The sequence below is a fragment of the Ursus maritimus genome (assembly GCF_017311325.1).
Source record: "Ursus maritimus isolate PB19 chromosome X unlocalized genomic scaffold, ASM1731132v1 scaffold_X1, whole genome shotgun sequence".
Taxonomy (NCBI): Eukaryota; Metazoa; Chordata; class Mammalia; order Carnivora; family Ursidae; genus Ursus; species Ursus maritimus.
Window position 1 is genome coordinate 109,129,293 of NW_024423319.1, and position 17,564 is coordinate 109,146,856.

General features: G+C 48.8%; 1 protein-coding gene across 3 annotated transcripts in view; it reads left to right on the forward strand.

The window, feature by feature from the left end:
• Positions 1–252: 252 nt before the first annotated feature.
• SH3KBP1 (SH3 domain containing kinase binding protein 1) overlaps positions 253–17,564 on the forward strand; it is a 334,252-nt gene continuing 316,940 nt past the window's right edge. For 2 of the 3 annotated variants that reach the window (XM_040633661.1, XM_040633671.1), the window contains exon 1: positions 255–678. In XM_040633661.1, coding sequence (XP_040489595.1) covers positions 675–678 — 4 coding nt within the window. In that variant the 5' untranslated portion in view covers positions 255–674. Of the gene's footprint in view, positions 679–17,564 lie in introns of all 3 variants that reach the window. The other variant, XM_040633668.1, reaches the window with a different exon arrangement.

The window sequence follows — 17,564 nt, forward strand, 5'->3', positions numbered from 1 at the left end:
CCCCGCTCGGGTCTCGAGGAGTCTCGCGGCATTTCCCGGGGCGTTAGCCCAGCCGCCGCGGGTGTGGGGCGGCCTCGCGGAGCTGAGTCCTCCCCAGCGGGCGGTGAGGGGGGCGCCCGAACGCCACAGCCGCGTGGACGCCCCGGGCGCCGGCCCACCCCGGACCGGCCCCGCCCCATTGGCCCCGCCCCTCGTTGGCCCCGCCCCTGACTCGGCGGCCGCGCGTCCCCGGCAGGCTAAGCCGCAGGAGCTTCGCGGCTGCGGCGGCGAGGGGGGGAGAGCGGGCTGCGCGGCCGCGGCTGCCTGGCGCTGGGCTGGGCGGCGCTTCTTCTTCTTCTTCTTTTTTTTTTTCGCAATTTCCACTCGCGGGGAGCAGGAAACCCGGCGCAGCCGGGCGCAGCGGGCCGCGATGCAGCAGCAGCAGCAGCAGCGGCAGGAATCACCACGGGGCAGCAGCAGCAGCAGCAGCAGCAGCAGCAGCAGCAGCAGCAGAGGCAGCAGCGGGCGGCGCTGAGCCGCCGTGGCCGCCGCTGCTGAGGAGAAAGCCGGCCCAGCCGCCGCCGCGTCCCGACCCCCGCGTCCCTATCCCCGCGCCTGGATCCCGGCGCCCGACCCCCGCGCCCGCCTCCGCCAACTTTCACGCTGCCTCGGCGGCCCGGCCCGGCTCGACGCCAATGGGTGAGTAGGAGACTGCCCGCGCCCCGGCGCCCGGGTGTCCACCTCAGTCTGCGGGCGGCGCGCCTGTCCCGGGACCGCGGAGTCGGGAGGACGCTCAGGGGGCAGGGCCCTGGCGGGTGACACCGCGTTGGGCACCCTGCTTGCCTCGCGCACCCCCATTCACTCCCACTCGCGTCCCTGTTGAGCCCGCGCGGCCCCGACGGGAACCCCGTGGGGGCCTGGGCGGAGGATCGCGGGCCGGCCCGTGGCGGCTGAGGCTGAGGGATGCAGGGGGTGTGGTTGGCTCTTCGGGTGGGCGGGGAGAGTTTTGTCTTGGCCATTTTCTCGCCCCAGCGCGTCCTCCTCTGCGCTGAGGACGTGGGTATTGGCAGCTGGTGGGCTCCGGCCCAGCGCGGGGTTCGCAGTGTCTGTCCGCCTGGCCCCGCCGCGGGGGAAGCCAGAATCTCGGGGTCTCGGGGCGGCCAGGGGCCGGGTTGCCTTTGCTGGGGGCCGACGTGGGGGGGTGGTGCGGGAAACGCCCCAGTACCCGGCCTGGCGTGCCATCCTCGGGTCCTGAGCGCCAGACGCGTCTCTCTTGGAGCCCCTCTTCCTCTGGCCCTGACCCCCTCTCTGTCTGCCTTCCTTCTCTCAGTCGGGCTCTCCGCTCCGTGATGCTCAAAGGCCACTTCCTACATCCTCTAAGTCTGAAGGCTCAGGGAACTGGAGCCAGTGATCCAGCCCTCGATTTTACCGATCGAACATCAGTTCCAAGTAGGCAACTAACCCTTAGGTCCCCTGGGTCCCATCTGGTATAGACTCTGGCATATTGGAGCCACCCTGCCCAGAGGATCTGGCACTTTATTGGGCAAAGGACTTGTGATTACCTGGGCTGGAATCATGTGGCCCACCCAGTTAATGTTCTTGCTGGAAGCCAGTCTCTGTCTTTCATGCCTTTGGTAGATTGTTTTTGGATGTTTCTAGGCCAGGCAGAGGCAGGCTGTAGATCATAATAATTCATAATAAAATGGGACCTTTCTGTGTTCATGTAATAGGATTTGAGTAGGTGAGTCCAACAGTGATAGGCAAGCAGTCGTAGGATGCTCCTGAAGGCGGATGCACTGGAAAAGGGGAGGTTTAACCCAATCGGTTGTTGACGGGCAGTTAAGATCCCATTTGTGGTCATTTGCCAAAATGGTTTTCCTTTTCTAAAGTGGTGACAATTTGATGGCCTCTCTGCTTCAGTGTCACTTTTTTCTCAGTGCCCTTCTCTGGTACCTGCACTACCTCCAGTCTAAATTAGTTTCTCTGTTAACCCTTTCTCCTATTGTACATTTTAAAAAATAGTGGTATTAAGTATTTATGTGAGTTTAACATTTATCTCCCCTACTGTAAGCTCCGTGACTGTAAGGACAGAACTGTGTTGGTACCGTTTTGCTCAGCACTGTTTTCTCTGGTGCCTGGTGTGGAACAGGCCCTAATTAAATATTTATTGAATGAATGAATGAACGAACGAATGAATGAATGAATGAGGAGATAGGAAACCTTCCTACCGGGTAGAAGACAAAACACTTAGCTCAACACTCTTCCTTTGCTTTGGCACCTAATAAGATGATTTAGTTAATTAACAGAAATATATACTTTAAACATTACTGGTCACTTTAGTAACAGGTTGGTTTTTCCTGAGGTAACCAAAAATGACATTTTGATCACCTTTCCTTTTTTTTTGTGGGTCCTGAGAGTGTCGCACAAAAAAAGAAGTTAGATACAAATGTCTTCTATGGCTGGACTGTGCTTTCTGTATCTCAGAGGGAAGAGGAGTCCAGTTTAAGAAGAAACAGACCTGTTTATTATTCAAGCCTGAACTATTTTCATTATCCAGAGCCTCCTAAGAAAATTAGAGACTGCTTCTGCAGTTTATAGTCCTTTCAAGCTTAATATTTTTTTACTGTAACCATTACAAAACAGAGGGGGTGCAGAAATTGATTTTCATTTATTTCAGGTGTTCATACGTAGAGGCAATAAGATTAAAATGAATGCTGTCATTTGATTCATTAAAATGTTTATAGTGGGACTTAAGATGTCTGTAGTAGTTTATGGCTGAAGATCACTTGCTATTTTCTGTTTCTTTTTTTTTTCTGGAGGGGGAGGGGCAGAGAGAGAGGGGAGGGGCAGAGGGAGAGGGGAGGAGAGAATCTTAAGCGGGCTTGATCCCACAACCCTGAGATCATGACCTGAGCCCAAATCAAGAGTCAGACGCTTAACCAACTGAGCCACCCAGGTGCCCCAAAGAGTTGTTTTTTTTTTAAGATTTTATTTTTAAGTAATCTTTACACCCAACGTGGGGCTTGAACTCACAACCCTGAGATCAAGAGTCGCGTGCTCCACCGACTGATCCAGCCAGGCACCCCCCCACACCTGTTATTTTCTAAAGCATCTTCAGCAGTGTATTTGTGATGAAGTAGAGGTATTTAACAACTGATTCTGTACATCGTCGGATGGAGCCACCCAGTAGTGCTGTTTCTGAAGCTGGTGTGTGTACACACACAGGCACAGCCCCCTTCCCCAATCCACCAAGTCTCCTTGGTTTTCAAAAGATTTCTCCAGTGTATCAGTTTGATACACTTGCATTCTTACCTGGCCTGGTAACGATTTTTCTGTTAATGGCTAACGCAGTGAAATTATATTATTTGGTCTTTAATCTGAAAAATAACTGAAGAGCATTAAATCCCTAATTGTGAAATGAAGCCAGTTAGTTGTAAAATGGCCTCTTACAAAAGCCCACTCAGAGTGTGCCCTCAGAGCTTGCAGGCAGATGCCTGCAGTGCCAGAGACAGGGAAAGCCTCTTGTCATTACGATTGCACAAATATTAACGATCCAGATTTGTGAATAGTGGAGGATTTGCAAGCCCAGCAAATGATTTTTATTTAGAAAATTCCAGGGTAACAAGAAAGTTTGGACTGTTTTTAGCAATGTATTGTTTTGGTGGGAGATTGCTTTATGCTAAACTAAAGCTAGATTGAATGTAATGTGTTGGTCTCCATAGTCTAAAGTTAGAAATGGAAGAAAAGACTCCACCTTTGTCATTCATGATTTTTATTTTGTCCCCTTATAGTCATCACGGCACAGGCAAAACCTTGCTACCTCCCTGGTTGTACAGACCTTCAGTTTTTGTTGCATTACTGACATTCTCTCATCAGCTCTTGTATTTGAAATTGTTTTAAAGTAGATTGCATACAGTGGTCAGTATTCATCCATTCATGCAGCTCTCCCTCCAGTATTTATTGATCTCCTGCTTTGTGCCAGGCGTTGTGCTAGGAATGGGCGCACAACACACACAGACCTGGCAGCTTGGGCTTTTCCAGCTGGTGGGAGAGGTAGGCCTGAACGCAATACTCAAGACAAGATGTGATTAGAAGCCCTGCTAGGTCTCAGGAGATTTGAGAGGGGCAAAGTGATTTAGGCTACAGAGGGGTAAGGACAATGTCTTTGAGGAGATTGTGTTTGAGCTGAAATCTGAAATGTGAAAATTGGGTAGGAGTCGTCACTGCCCTCCAACCACCGCCCCTCGCCCGCCCCCTGGAACACAGCTGGGGCAGAACAAGCCGGGATGGACCACGGGGGTGGGGGGGCTTGTGGGACAGGACCATGGAGGACTGGGCCTGTGGCAGGGGCTTTGGGGGAGCGTTTAAGGAAGCTGGGTATTGCTCTGGATTGGATGCTGGCCGGAAGCAAGGTAATTCCATGATGGGGGGGGGTCCTCATAAATCTTATCTAGAAGCAGGGAAGAGCAGACAAAGGCTGTGATTGGTAACGAAGCAGCAGTCACTCCTGTTAGCCAGGATGTGGGGATGTGTGGGGATGTTTGTGATTTGGACAAGGTTCACTTGTTCTCCGTGTTCAGACAGGATTACAGAGTGGTCTTGTTTTTGCCTTGTCCCATCCTGGTCACAGAGTGGCCTTGTCTGTTGGTGTCCTGGGGAATTGTTTGTTCACTGGGGGAGACTGCCCAGCCCGCTCCCGGATGGCAGGGGCTGCTTTTCCGAACTAACTAAGGGATAAAAGGGGGCAGAGAATAGGAGGTGCGGGAGGACAGTGGCTTTCTAGATATATTTTGTGGTTCCTTTCTTGATACGGGCCGGCTCTAGTCTGCAGACTGTTCAACATGAAGCGCAATGGACAACTGAAATCCCGGAATAGGGCAAGAGATGCAGAGTCACACGGAGTAAGCTGCTGAGAACCAAGAAGTCGAGGTGGCTCTTAATGGGAAAGACGAGGGGCAGGAAAATACTTGAATCTCCTCAATGTGAGAGGAGAGTCAAATACAGTGGTTCTCACAGTGTGGTTGCCTGGCCAGCAGCAGCAGCCTCCCTGGGATCTTGTTAGAGATACACATTCCCTGGCCCCAGTTCTCCCTACTGAATGAGGAAGGGGGGTGGAGGCTAGCAATTTGTGTTTTAAGGAGCCCTCCAGGTGGTTCCGATGCATGGTCAAGGTCGAGGGTAGAACCTCCTTGCCTCGCAGGTGAGAAAGCTGAGGTTCAGAGTACGTGGGTCACTGAAGAGCACATGGGCACTCTGGTCAAATATAAGTTGCTGTTATAAGTGACACATGGCCTTAGAGAAGGAGAAGAATATGCTCCTAGTTCGGAACAAACCTCTTATGGAGTCACTAAAACAGTGCAGTGTGGATTCTTCCATGAATCTCGTCCATGCCGGATGGCCAGCACCTGGGCATTAGTGACACCAGCCGGCCCTCTCAACGGCGCTTGGACGTTGACCAGAGTATCACGTAGGTCTTTGCCATCGTCCTTCTTTTCCTTCCATCCTCTTTAGCAGGGACATTCAAATACATCGTTAGCATGATAGGGTTTTTGGTATTTGTCCTTGGTTGTCTGTACCTGGTACCTGCATTAGCTTCTGATTGCTGCTGTAATAAATTACCAAAAGCTTGGCATCCCACAATGCCGTAAGTTTATTTTCTTTACAGTTCTGGAGATCAGCCGTCCAACACAGGTCTCACTGGGCTAAGATCAAGATGTGGGTAGGGCTGCATTCCTTCTGGAGGCTCTAGGGGAGGATCCCTTTCCTTGCTTTTCCCAGTTTCCAGAGCCCTCTGCATTGCTTGGCTCATGGCCCGCTTCCATCTTCCAAGCCAGCACTGGCCGGTCAGGTCTCTTTCATAGCACAGCACTGTGACACTGACTCTTCTGCTTCTCTCTTCCATGCTTAGGGAGGGCAGAAACTGCATCTGTTTGGTTATCGTGTCCGTGTGCTGGCACCTAGGAGGCCCAAAATTAAAATTGGTTGAGTTAATTATTATTCCCATCCTTCTAGTAACTTCCCCCAGGTGTGTCTTAGACACCTCAGACAGAGCATGCTCTCCACCAAGCTCAGCGTTTCTCCTCCCTAGTGTCCATATCCTGGAGGCTATCACCACCTTTCCTGTCACTTCTGTAGCTGTTCTGCTATTGGCCTTGCCTCTTCTTCCTTCCCCTCTCTCAGCTCTTTCCAGGGTGCAGTCAAGCCCCAAATGTTTCTGGAATTAACCCCATGTCACCACCCTTCTGCAGATGCTTTAGATCCTGAACGCCTTAGCAAAGCCTTTGGGAAGCTCAGCAGCCACCACTGCCTTGGTTTCTTCCACGCTTTTTCAGGCCTCTGAGCCTTGCCCATGTAGTTCCCTTCATGGGGTAGGGATTCCACTCTCTTCTCTGCCTTCTAGTCTCTCTGTGTTAGTTTCCTCTTGCTGCAGTGACAAAATACTATAAACCCAGTGGCTTAAAACGGCATAAATTTGTAATCTTACACTTCTGGAGGTCAGAAGTCCAAAATGAGTCTTACTGGATTGATGTTAAGATGTTGGCAGGGCTGCCTTCCTTTTGGAGGCTGTAAGGGAGAATCCATTTCCTCGCCTTCTCTAGCTTCTGGAGGAAGTGCCCACATTCCTTGGCTTGTGGCCACATCACTGTAACCTCTGCTTCTGTCCTCACATCCCCTCCTGCCTTCCCTTTATAAAGACCGCTGTGTTGTACTGGGCCTGCCGGGATAATTCAGGCTATCTTCCCCATCTCAAACCCCTTAACTTAATCAATCTGCCTAGTCCTGTTTGCTGGGGTTCTGGGGATTCAGACGGGGACATCTTTGGGTGGGCTGTTACGCAGCCTGCCATACCCCTTGTTCATCTTTTGAGTCCTGCTCTAAAGGTTGCTATAGAACACGTCATCTTGTGTGAAGTCTGTTCATCTCTGACAGGGTGTCCCCAACGCCATTGCCCTGGCTCATTGCCTGGCAAACACTAAGTGCCATATGTTACTGAATGAATGAATGAATGAATAACCCTTTCACCCAAGTATGGTTACTACTTGAAATTCTCGGAGGCTATTGGCTGCCAGGAGTGTGTGTACAATTCTGTGAGATCCCCCAGTCGTGGCGTGCTGACCAGGTCTGTTTACTGACAGTTCACGGTGGCCTGCACCACAGTGGGTGAGAAGGCTGACACCACATGTCACACGGCTTCGACAAAGAACTGCAGGTTCAGGATAGAAAATTCATTCTGGCAGCGGTTGTCAACTGGGGGCGATTTTGCCCCGCAGGGGGACATTTGCAATGTCTGGAGACACTTGGTTGTCACAGCTGGTGGGGGGGAGGGCAGTTTACTGGCATCCGGGGACCAGGAGCCAGGGGCCAGGGACACTGCTACACATCCTACAGTGTACAGGACAGCCTCCCAGCAGTTGTCTGCCCCCAAAAGTTGGGGAAGCCTACTCTGAGTATCACACAGATGGTTGAAGCAGCGTTTCCTTTCTTCGTCATCAGCTGCTCTGGACACAAGTTCTCCTCTGTAGCCACAGCCTTTGTTTTATGAATAAACCAAGAGGTCACTGGAAAGCAGGGCTCTTTGTCATTCTTTCACCATTTTATTCTTTGCGTAGAAAGTGTCTTAACACAGCTCATGCCCCTCTTCTGTCAATACCTGGGTCGCAAAGTTGTAAACTTACTTCTCCCGTGTTTGGCTCCCCTGATGTTCTGCCTTCCTAGTGGGATGTGCTTATGTGCTGAGTGGCAGATGGTGGGTCCTTCTGCCACTCACACATCGGTCCCTGGAACTGAAGCTCTGGAAAGGTCGTTGGCAGTCAGGGCAGCCCACACCATCAGATAATGAAACTGAGAATCTGAGAGGCAAAGTGACATGGTCCCCTAGCTGCAGGACCCAGCTTCCTTTAAATAGGAAAGAACTGGCCACATACACAGGTAGGTGCTCAGTAAATGTCAGGCTCCTGCTTCCCCCAGTGAGGCTCTTTCTACCAGTTGTTTCCCTGGTAAATTAAAAAATAACAAAACACAACAGCTTTATTGAGATATAATTCACATAGCTTACAATTCACTCATCTAAAGTGTGCAGTTCCTTGGTTTTTGGTGTATTACGTTATTAAGTTTTAAAATCGTGGTAAAATAGATATACCAAAATTTGCCGTTTTAACCATTTTCACGTCCGCAGTTGAGTGGCATTAAGCACATTCACAGTGTTGTGCAGCCAGCACCCCGGTCTATTTCGAAAACTTTTTCATCACCCCTCCCTGGCAAGCGGCTAACTTGAAGCATAGAATCCATGTCCCGTGGGGCTTCCTGGCCACCCAAGTGTTTTGGAGAACACTTGGTAGAAGCCCAAGGGTCCCAGTTAAGATTCCAAAGGAATACAGAGAAAGGGAAAGTATGGCTTTGTTGTTTTTAAATGTTTTTGGTCTGTGTTTCCTTTGGGAGGCACTTCATCTTCGCTCTGTCCTTCTAGCCACCTCCCTTGGTGACATCCCTTTCATCCTGTGGGGGAATTTTGAGTTTCCTTTTTCCATCCGGAAGCATTTGAGTAACTTCCCTGGCAATTACCGGGGTTCATTAGGATATTTCAGTCGTGGGAGAAAGCACTGCAGTGCCCGGCTGAGCTCTCCCATCTGCACGTGGAGGGTTGACAGAGTTGAACCCTTCTTTGCCCAGATTCCTTTAGCTGACAAAGGTACACTGGCATCCTGGGTGACTAGGAGAACTTGGTTTGCAACTTGATTGTTATTTTATGGGTAAATATCTTACAGGCAAGTCTATAGTTTTCATTAGGGGACGCTTCAACAAAGCAAAACGTAGCTCACGGACCTTCCTGCGGTGATAAACTGTGCCTATACTTAGCCTCAGGAAGAAAAAGGCACTAATAACAAAAAAATCCTCACTGATATGTGTCCTCACTGAACTGTATTCAGTGGGCAAGAAAAGCCCAGTGAAGGCCTTAAGCTGATTTCCTTCCAGTGGCCACAGAAGTTGCCCCCGCCCCAGGAGGCTGGTCTGCCCCCAGGTCAGGGACAGAGTGGCAAGATGACATGCTGTTCAATTCATACTGCTGTTTCTTCCTCGGTGTCTTGGATTAAATACTATAAATATTGAATTGATTATTAATTACTCGTTTTGTCTAACAAATTTAAGTCCTTAAGCACCCAAGTACAGCATGCATAGGTAGTTTAAATCACCATCTCCTTAAATTTCAGCTTCAGTCAGTATGCAAACACCGGCCCTTGTGTTTTTGCTGGATTTTTCTGGACTGTTCTAGACTTGGAAGACTTGGGGCCCTGTTCTAGGTCTGGTCCTCTGGGGTTGCACTAGTTTTATCCATCACACACCCACTCCCTGTGTGAAAAGTCTTTAATTAGCTTAGTGTCCTCCCTAATTATTCCAGCTAGTTCTCATTTTTGTGCCTAGAGCTGGAAGGAGGTGAATGTTGTTTTGGATGAGAACTGGAAAAGGCCTTCCTGGCTTTGCTCTCTCCTCCTCTTAGCCAGCTTCTTCATGGATATTCATTTTCTTCACCAGACTGTTCTGGATGCTACCTTCTGCTTGAGCATTTTACATGCTAAATTCTGGGTAAAATTCATTTGACATGAATGGCTTCATAAATGGGCATTGCCTTCCTCCTATTTTGATCATTCAAAAACCGAAAACCAAAACCCCTCTTCATGATGAACAAAATTGGGTAGTTTTTCATCACTTAACCAGTGATTTCTCACTGCCCTTTTGTTCTCCATAAAATATTAGATGGACAACAGAGGTGTCAGCCCAAATGCAGTCTGTCAATTAGCTCATTGTTGACAACTAAGCAGGTTGGGCAGAGCAAGTGTTGAGAAATTGATGATGTTTTAGCTTAGTTGCTATCTTTGTTTTTTGTTTTGTTTCTTTTTAAAGATTTTATTTATTTATTTGTCAGAGAGAGAGAGAGAGCACAAGCAGGGGGACCGGCAGGCAGAGGGAGAAGCACGTAGAGGGAGAAGCAGGCTCCCTGCCGAGCAAGGAGCCCGATGTGGGACTCGATCCCAGGACTCTGGGATCATGACCTGAGCCAAAGGCAGATGCTTAACCAACTGAGCCACCCAGGCTCCCCAGAACAACTTCTTCTTTTTTTTAAAAGATTGATTGATTGATTTAAAGACTGGGTGGGGGAGGGGCAGAGCGGGAGGGAGAGGGAGAAGAAGAGCATCTCCAGGAGACTCTGTGCTGAGCCCCGAGCCCGATGTGGGGCTCAATCTCAGGACCCCAAGATCACGACCTGAGCTGAAACCAAGAGTCAGACCCTTAACTGACTGAGCCACACAGGCGCCCAGATGGAGAGGCGAGCTCTGTAGCTGGTGGTCTCTTCCCTTGGGGAATGCGCATCAGAACTCTATGCCTCGGTCCTCCTCATCTGATTTCAGTGGACCGACAGGCATATTTTGGAAGAGTTCTCTAGGAGATTCTGCTGTGTACCCCTGAGTCTCAACTTATCTGGGTTTCATAACTGGTAGAAACTTTGTCCTGGATCTTAACTGATGAAGACCATGTTCCTTTACTGGGTTAAGACTGTCTCCTGCTTCATATCATGTGCACGCGCGCAGTAAGGACTGTCTTCAAGTGAGGAAGCTAAGCAGAGCCTGTTAATCTGAAAAGGGGGCTTATTACAGGACCACAGGGGCCTCTCATGCAACCCAAAGGGCCCCAACAAGCCCCAGAACCAGTGATAGGCCAGCTGCCCCACATACCATCTGGCCATCTCTCCTCCCTGCCCTTGTCCCCTTGTTTTCTTTTCGTGCAACTCATTCATGGGGCGCATGCCACAGTTCCAGCCACTTGCTAAGAGGGACTTGATTCATCATCCCAGTCCCAAATTCCCATTAGCAACACTGAGCCCACTGGAGTCAACATCACCCCCTGAAGATACACAGGTGGCTGCTGTGGGCCCACTTCTGTGAGGGGAAGGACGCGCCCAGTTCTGGTCCCGTGTAAATGTTTAAGGAGGGTCTACTGGGTGCCAGGTGTGTGCTAGGTGCTGGGACAGCCATACCCAAACGAAGCCCTGCCCCTGGGAGCAGTGCTGGCAAGAAGGGTGGGGGGCGGGAACGGGACCTGGGGTCATTCTTGGGGCAGACACTATAAATGAGGATGCGTGAAAGCCGTAAGCCAGAATACCCGAAAGTGCCCTGTGCCATTTTCCCTGGCTTTCTCTTGACAACGGGGTAATTGGTGTGAGGTGGTGTTAGAGCCTTTGAGGATGTTCCATCCATCTTTGGAGTCCCTTTCATAAGCCTCCCTTGAGGAAGGGCTCCAGGCCACGCCCCGCACAGTTGTGCTCCCAGGTGAGTAATGAGGTTATTTTTATCCTTTGAGACCTCAGTCATGTAACTCACCTTAGTCTCTCCTTCTGCATTGGCAGCACGTAAAAAATGTGTAGATGGGGCTTTGGGGGCATTTGGATGGGTTGGTGATAGCACACTGTGGGGGTGGGGCACAGTTGTGACACTCTCGCTCTTTTAGGGAACCTGTGGGTTTTTAAATGGAGGAAGAGATGAAGACATTGTGAAAAACAGCCATTGGCTGGCAAGTTAACCGCCCAGTCAGAGAGACAAATGGAAAAGGGTGTAGGGGACTGTCACCCTAATGTCTGGCCTGCTGCTTCTCTCCAGCCTCATGCCTTCTGTCCTCTCCACCCTCTCTCCCCCATCCTTTCTTGCTCCCCTCACCCTATCTCTCATCCCTCATTCCCCCCCACTCCATCTCTCTCTCCTACCCTCTTATCCTCTTCCCTTCACACTTTCCCAGCTGTGTCTCCCTCCTCCTCTGCTGCCTTCCAAAGTAATCCCGTTGCCCATGTTCTCCCCACTTTCTCCCTGACACCTTCTCTTCCCCCCACTTTTTTCATTATCCCCACCTCTTTTCCTGTCCCTTGCCCCACATCCTCTCTCTTCTCCCTCCTCTCCACCTCACCCTCTATGCTGTCCCTGTCCTTCCTCCCACCCTTCCCCCAGTACCCTCTGTCCCCACCCCTTTCCCCACAACTTCTTCTTACCCCCCCCTTCCCCAATTCTCTTTTCTCTGGTACCCTGTCTTTCCCCTCACTGTCCACCCATACCCCATCCACCCACCCTCTTCTGACCCTCCTTCCCTCCCTCTCTTTCTCTCCTCCCCTTCCCCAGGGCGTCTCTCTTTTTGTCCCTTTGTCCTCTGCCTTTCTTTTCTTTCTTTCTTTCTTTCTTTCTTTCTTTCTTTCTTTCTTTCTTTCTTTCTTTCTTTTTCTTGTCTTTCTTGTCTTTCTTATCTTTCTGTATTCTCTCTCTCCCATCTCCTCACTGTCCCATCCTCTCTTCCTCACCCCTCCTCTTCTATCCGTCTGTCCCCCTTCTCACCCACACTCATCCTCCTCCATATTCCCCTTCTCCACACCCCTGCCTTACCCTTCCCTTCTTACTAACCCCTCTTTCTTACTAACTCCCTCTTTCTCCTCCCTCTCTTTTCCCACCCCTCTACCTCCCATCTCCTCCCTCTTCTCCTTCCCCTGTTCCTCTCCCTCCCCCTCAGCCAGATCTCTCTCTCTCTCTCTCTCTCTTCCTCCCCCACACCCTTTCACTCCCCAAACACCCCTTTTCACACCCCTCCCATTGCTTCCTTAGAGCCCTCTCCCACCAGTATTGCCCAGGCCTCCACGGATTTTCCGGTGGTTACGGTGTCATCATCACCACCTCTTTTGCTCAGTAAAAGTACTGTGGCCCTGAGACTAGGTGAAATTGTCCTTTATTCAGTGCAGTCTAAGGTCACAATGGTCACAGCAGGAGGTGTGGTCCCCCTGGGGGAGAAGAAACCTTCGCTGAGTGGTCCCTGTGTGGGCCTGTGGAAGGAGCCCCTGCCACCTTACTGGGCTGGGGCACACTGCGGGGAGCCAGCTGTGGGAGGGGGTGGCGCAGGCTCCCTGCCCAGAGGGGGGTGCTCACTTTACAGGACCTGCGCAGGAGCCGGTGCATTCTAGGCTGTTTCTTCTAGCTCTAACACTCTCGAACCTTAAATTTTTTTGTTATAAATATGTAGCAACTGTATTACAGGGTTTAGGAAATAGGAAACAGGAGAATTTAAATTGACAGCTCAGACTGTACCCCGATGCAACCACTCTCATTTTATTTTGGTGTACATTGTTCAGTCTTTTTACTACATACTTGTGGATATATATGCGTAGATTGTAATAAATGTAATTATGTGACCTGTGTTTTTTTTTTTTTTACCTTCATAATCATCTTCAAAGCCAGTGTTTTTAGTTACTGAATATCTGAGTTCAGGGATCTCAGTTCATGTAACCATTTCCCTATCATTTGAGCACATAGAGTGTTTCCATAATCTTGATGTTATAAATAGGGTTGTGATGGACATCATTTTCCTTTTTATCCTTTAAGGAATTCAGGTTGTAGGCAGGGTGACATTTTATATCCATTCTTTGTTTCCAGAGCTCCCTGAATGACTAGAATGGCCGATGATGATGATGATGATGATAATGAAGAGGACTTGAGGCCGTGGGGATTATTACGTGGGGATTGGTGGGGTACTTGCCATCCCCATGCTAGCTTTCAGTTTTAGTTCAAGAAGCTATGTGCTCACGTGGCTTATCATCCCTTCTATACTCTATGTGCTTCGTGTGTGTGTGTGTGTGTGTGTGTGTGTGTGTGTGAGAGAGAGAGAGAGAGAGAGAGAGAGAGAGAGACAGATACAGAGACAGGGAGACGGAGAGAGACAGAGACAGGGACAGAGAGGAGGGGGAAGAGAGCCACTTCTGAAGGAGATTGCTAGCGAGGCTTTCATAGTCCACAGCACTGTACCCTCTTCACTGTGCCATTTCGAGGTGATTAATGCTGGTTTAGCATTCAGGTATGAGATTAGGGTATACACAGTGAAAGGTGAAACCCTTGGGGGTTTGGTTCCTTCTCTTTCTTTTCCCCTTCCCTCCCTCCTTTCACTTCGTGCCCTGACTGGCATTGAAAGGAACTTTGTTTTCTAGAACCATAGGGAAAAGTGTGTCCTGGAGGCCCTGGGTCCTCATTGTGACTTTATATTTCTCTGGGGTGTGGGTCCAAGTCCTGTGCCAACAAGGAAACGTCATGGCTGTGATAACCCTCCTGTGGTTTCTGAGCTTAGCTTTGTGTCACCATCATACATTCCCCTCAAAATATTATGCTTTTAGCTTCAAAGGGCAACAGGTAGGGCTGGTTAGAATCTCAAGATCCAGGCCAGAAGAACTATCTCAAAGCCTTCCCTCATGGTGCATCAGTTTCGTTAATGGATAGCGTTGTGTAAAGTATTTATTCCTCAGCCAACAAGGCTATGCCAAATGTCAGCTCAAGTACCTGGTAAAAAATTAGTTGAATATTTATGATGCCCTCTCACAGGCAGGTTTCTGTGAAAGTTCTAAACTTCGTGATAGTACATGTTAGAGAGCATTGGTAGCTAACCTCTACCACATGTTTTCTCCCTTTCTTACATTTTCGAATTGTGACCATAACCAGCTCGTACTGGTAGAACAAATAAGACAATTGACCCAATACTGCCATATATTGGAATTCAGTGAAATTCTACAAGTGTTTATTGAGTGCCTGTTAAGTGTAAGATTTGATAACTAGAGGAACTCAGAGATATTTAAGGTTACGCTCAATGACATGTTTTAGTTAACTTTCATTTCCCTAATTGGGAAGGAGACTGTGATGTGATTATTTCAGGAACCACACAACGAAGTAAGCTGTCAAACCAAAGGGTGTTTGTTTGAAGAAATTCTGCTTATCCACAAGGACGGAAAGGTCTTAATTTGAGGAACACACGTCAAGTTAAAAGACAACTTTCTGAGATTCGACAATGTTTAGTCAGTCTCTGAAACTCCCTTCTCACTGCAGGTCTAGAAAGAAACCAGATAGAGTAGGGTTTCTCAAACAAGTAATGCGGAAGGTCCCCTCACAAGGAAAATGGTTTCCAAGAACCCCTATTTTGCCTTAAACATTTGAAAGTGTTTATTAGCTTTTATTTATTTATTTCTTTGTGGTCCAATATGCGTAACATGAAATTAACCATTTTTACCATTTTAAGTGTATAGTTCAGTGGCATTAAGTGCATTCACATGGTGTTTTTTAATTTTTTATTCTTTATTTAATTTTTTTAAAAAGATTTTATTTATTTATTTGAGAGAGAGAGAACATGAGCAGGGGGAGGGGCAGAGGGGAAAGCAGACCCCTCACTGAGCGGGCAGCCTGATGAGGGGCTCCATCCCAGGACCCTGGGATCGCGACCTGAGCCAAAGGCAGATGCTTAACTGACTGAGCCAGCCAGGTGCCCTACATTGTGTGTGTGGTTTTTTTTAAAAGATTTTATTTATTAGAGAGAGAAAGAGCACCAACAGGGGGAGGAGCAGAGGGAGAGGGAGAAGCAGGCTCCCCACCCAGTAGGGAGCCTGACATGGGACTCAATCCCAGGACCCCGGGATCATGACCTGAGCCGAAGGCCGATGCTTAACTGACTGAGCCACCCAGGTGCCCTACATTTGCACTGTTGTACAACTATCACCACTGTCCTTCTCCAGAACTTTTTAATCTTCCCCACCTGAAACTCCATGCCCCTTAAACACCAACTCCCCATTTCCCCTGCCTCCATCCCCTGGCGTCCACTATTCTACTTTTTGTCTCTGTGATTTTTGACCGCTGCAAGTACCTCATGTACATGGAGTCAGACCGTATTGGTCCTTTTGTGACTGGCTTATTTCACTTGGTGTAATGTCTTCAAGGTTCATCCGTGTTGTAGTGCATGTCAGATTTTCCTTCCTTTTTAAAAAAGATTTATTTATTTGAGAGAGAGAAAGAGAGAGGGAGAGAGGAGGGGCAGAGGGAGAGAGAGAATCTCAAGCAGACTCCCCACTGAGCGTGGAGCCTGATGTGGGGCTTGCTCTCAGGACCATGAGATCATGACCTGAGGTGAAATCAAGAGTCCGATGCTTAACCGACTGAACCACGCAGGTGTCCCCAGCCTTTCCTTCCTTTTTGATTGCCTTAACCTTTTTAATAGTAATACTACTTGAAAATCCAGCTACTTAACTAGATAAAAGCTCCTTTTGCTTTTAGCTCATTTGTAAGTATAAACCTGACATAGATTTGCAAATTAAGTATAAATTAACCCAATAAAGCTCAAATCAACACTAATAGGAGACACGATGGTGTGTTTCAGAAACGGAGTCTTAGCTGGCACTGTGACAGAGCACACACCACTTAAGGCTGCATGGTCTTTTGAGTTCACTTGCTTCTCCCATCTCTTTGTCTCTTCAAACCATGGTGAAAACTTGGCCTTCATACAGGCTATTTCGCTTGGAGCGATGCCTTCAAAACAGTTCTGAAAGCTGATATGATATTTGATACACACAGACTATATGTTGTGTGGATGGAGTCAAGTGTCATTATAAAATATACACTCATGACCCCATCCCCCCATGTGCGTTCTGGCTCAGTGCCCTCTCCCTGCCTTCTCATGAGGAAACGACCATCATGGGTCTTTTTAAAAATCATCATTACCTTCTTTAACAGTTTTATCATTTCCACATATATCTCCTAAAAACATATTGTCTGGTTTTGCTTGGTTTTTAGTTTTTTAAACCTGGCACCAAACTGCACGGAGACTTGTGTTTTGCTTGTTGTCTCTCATTTTGTAGTTCATTTATTTTTCCTGCCTTGTGTGCCATTGTGTATTTATCCTTTCTCTTGCTGGTGGACTTCTGCATTGCCTTCATTTTTTTGCTACTGTGAATGGACTTCCTATCACCATTTTAATAGATGTCTCTAGGTGCATGTGTAAAATATGTTTTTTTTTAAGGTGTATAGCAAGGAGTGACTTTGCCGGCTTTCAAGTTGCTGGATTTCCAAAGTGGTTGTGCCAGCGCATTCTCCCAGTGAACGAGGGAACGACCAAACTAATGAATGAAGAACAGAGCGTATTTGTAGAAGGAGAGAGTATGCGAGCTTGAGAAGAGACTGTCAAATTGGTTTTCAAAGTGTATAATCTCAGAGTGTGCACATTTCTGCTGCTCCCATGCCCAGCAACATTTGGTATCCCAGCTATATTAGGGCATAGGCTAAATGGCTGTCACAGAGACCCCAAGATAGCATAGCTGTCTGTTTTCCTCTCTGGCCACTGCCTCCTGACCCCTGGACTGTTCAAGATGAGTGAGTGGCTCTGCTCTGCAGGGTCATTGGGGTCAGGTGCCTTCTCTCCTGTTGCCCCCTCCACCATCGCTGGGGCCTTGCCTTTGTCAGCGTGGTAGGAAGGGCTTATGGGCGCTCGTCTGCCTTCCAGCCCACGGGGAGAGGGAGGTGGAGGCTGAGCAGCTCCTCTCTTTAAAGGATGTGACTTGGAAACTGCTCATGTCATTCCCTCACAGAGCCCATTGGTAAGAATTTAGCTAAAGCCTCAGCCCTAGCCGCAGGTGGGTCTGGGGGATGTCGTTTCCGCCTGGGCAGCCATGTGCCCGCACAAACTGGGGGTGGGAGATTAGTTTCCTGTTCCTGCTGTAACAAATTACCACAAACTCAATGGCTTAAAACAATACAGAG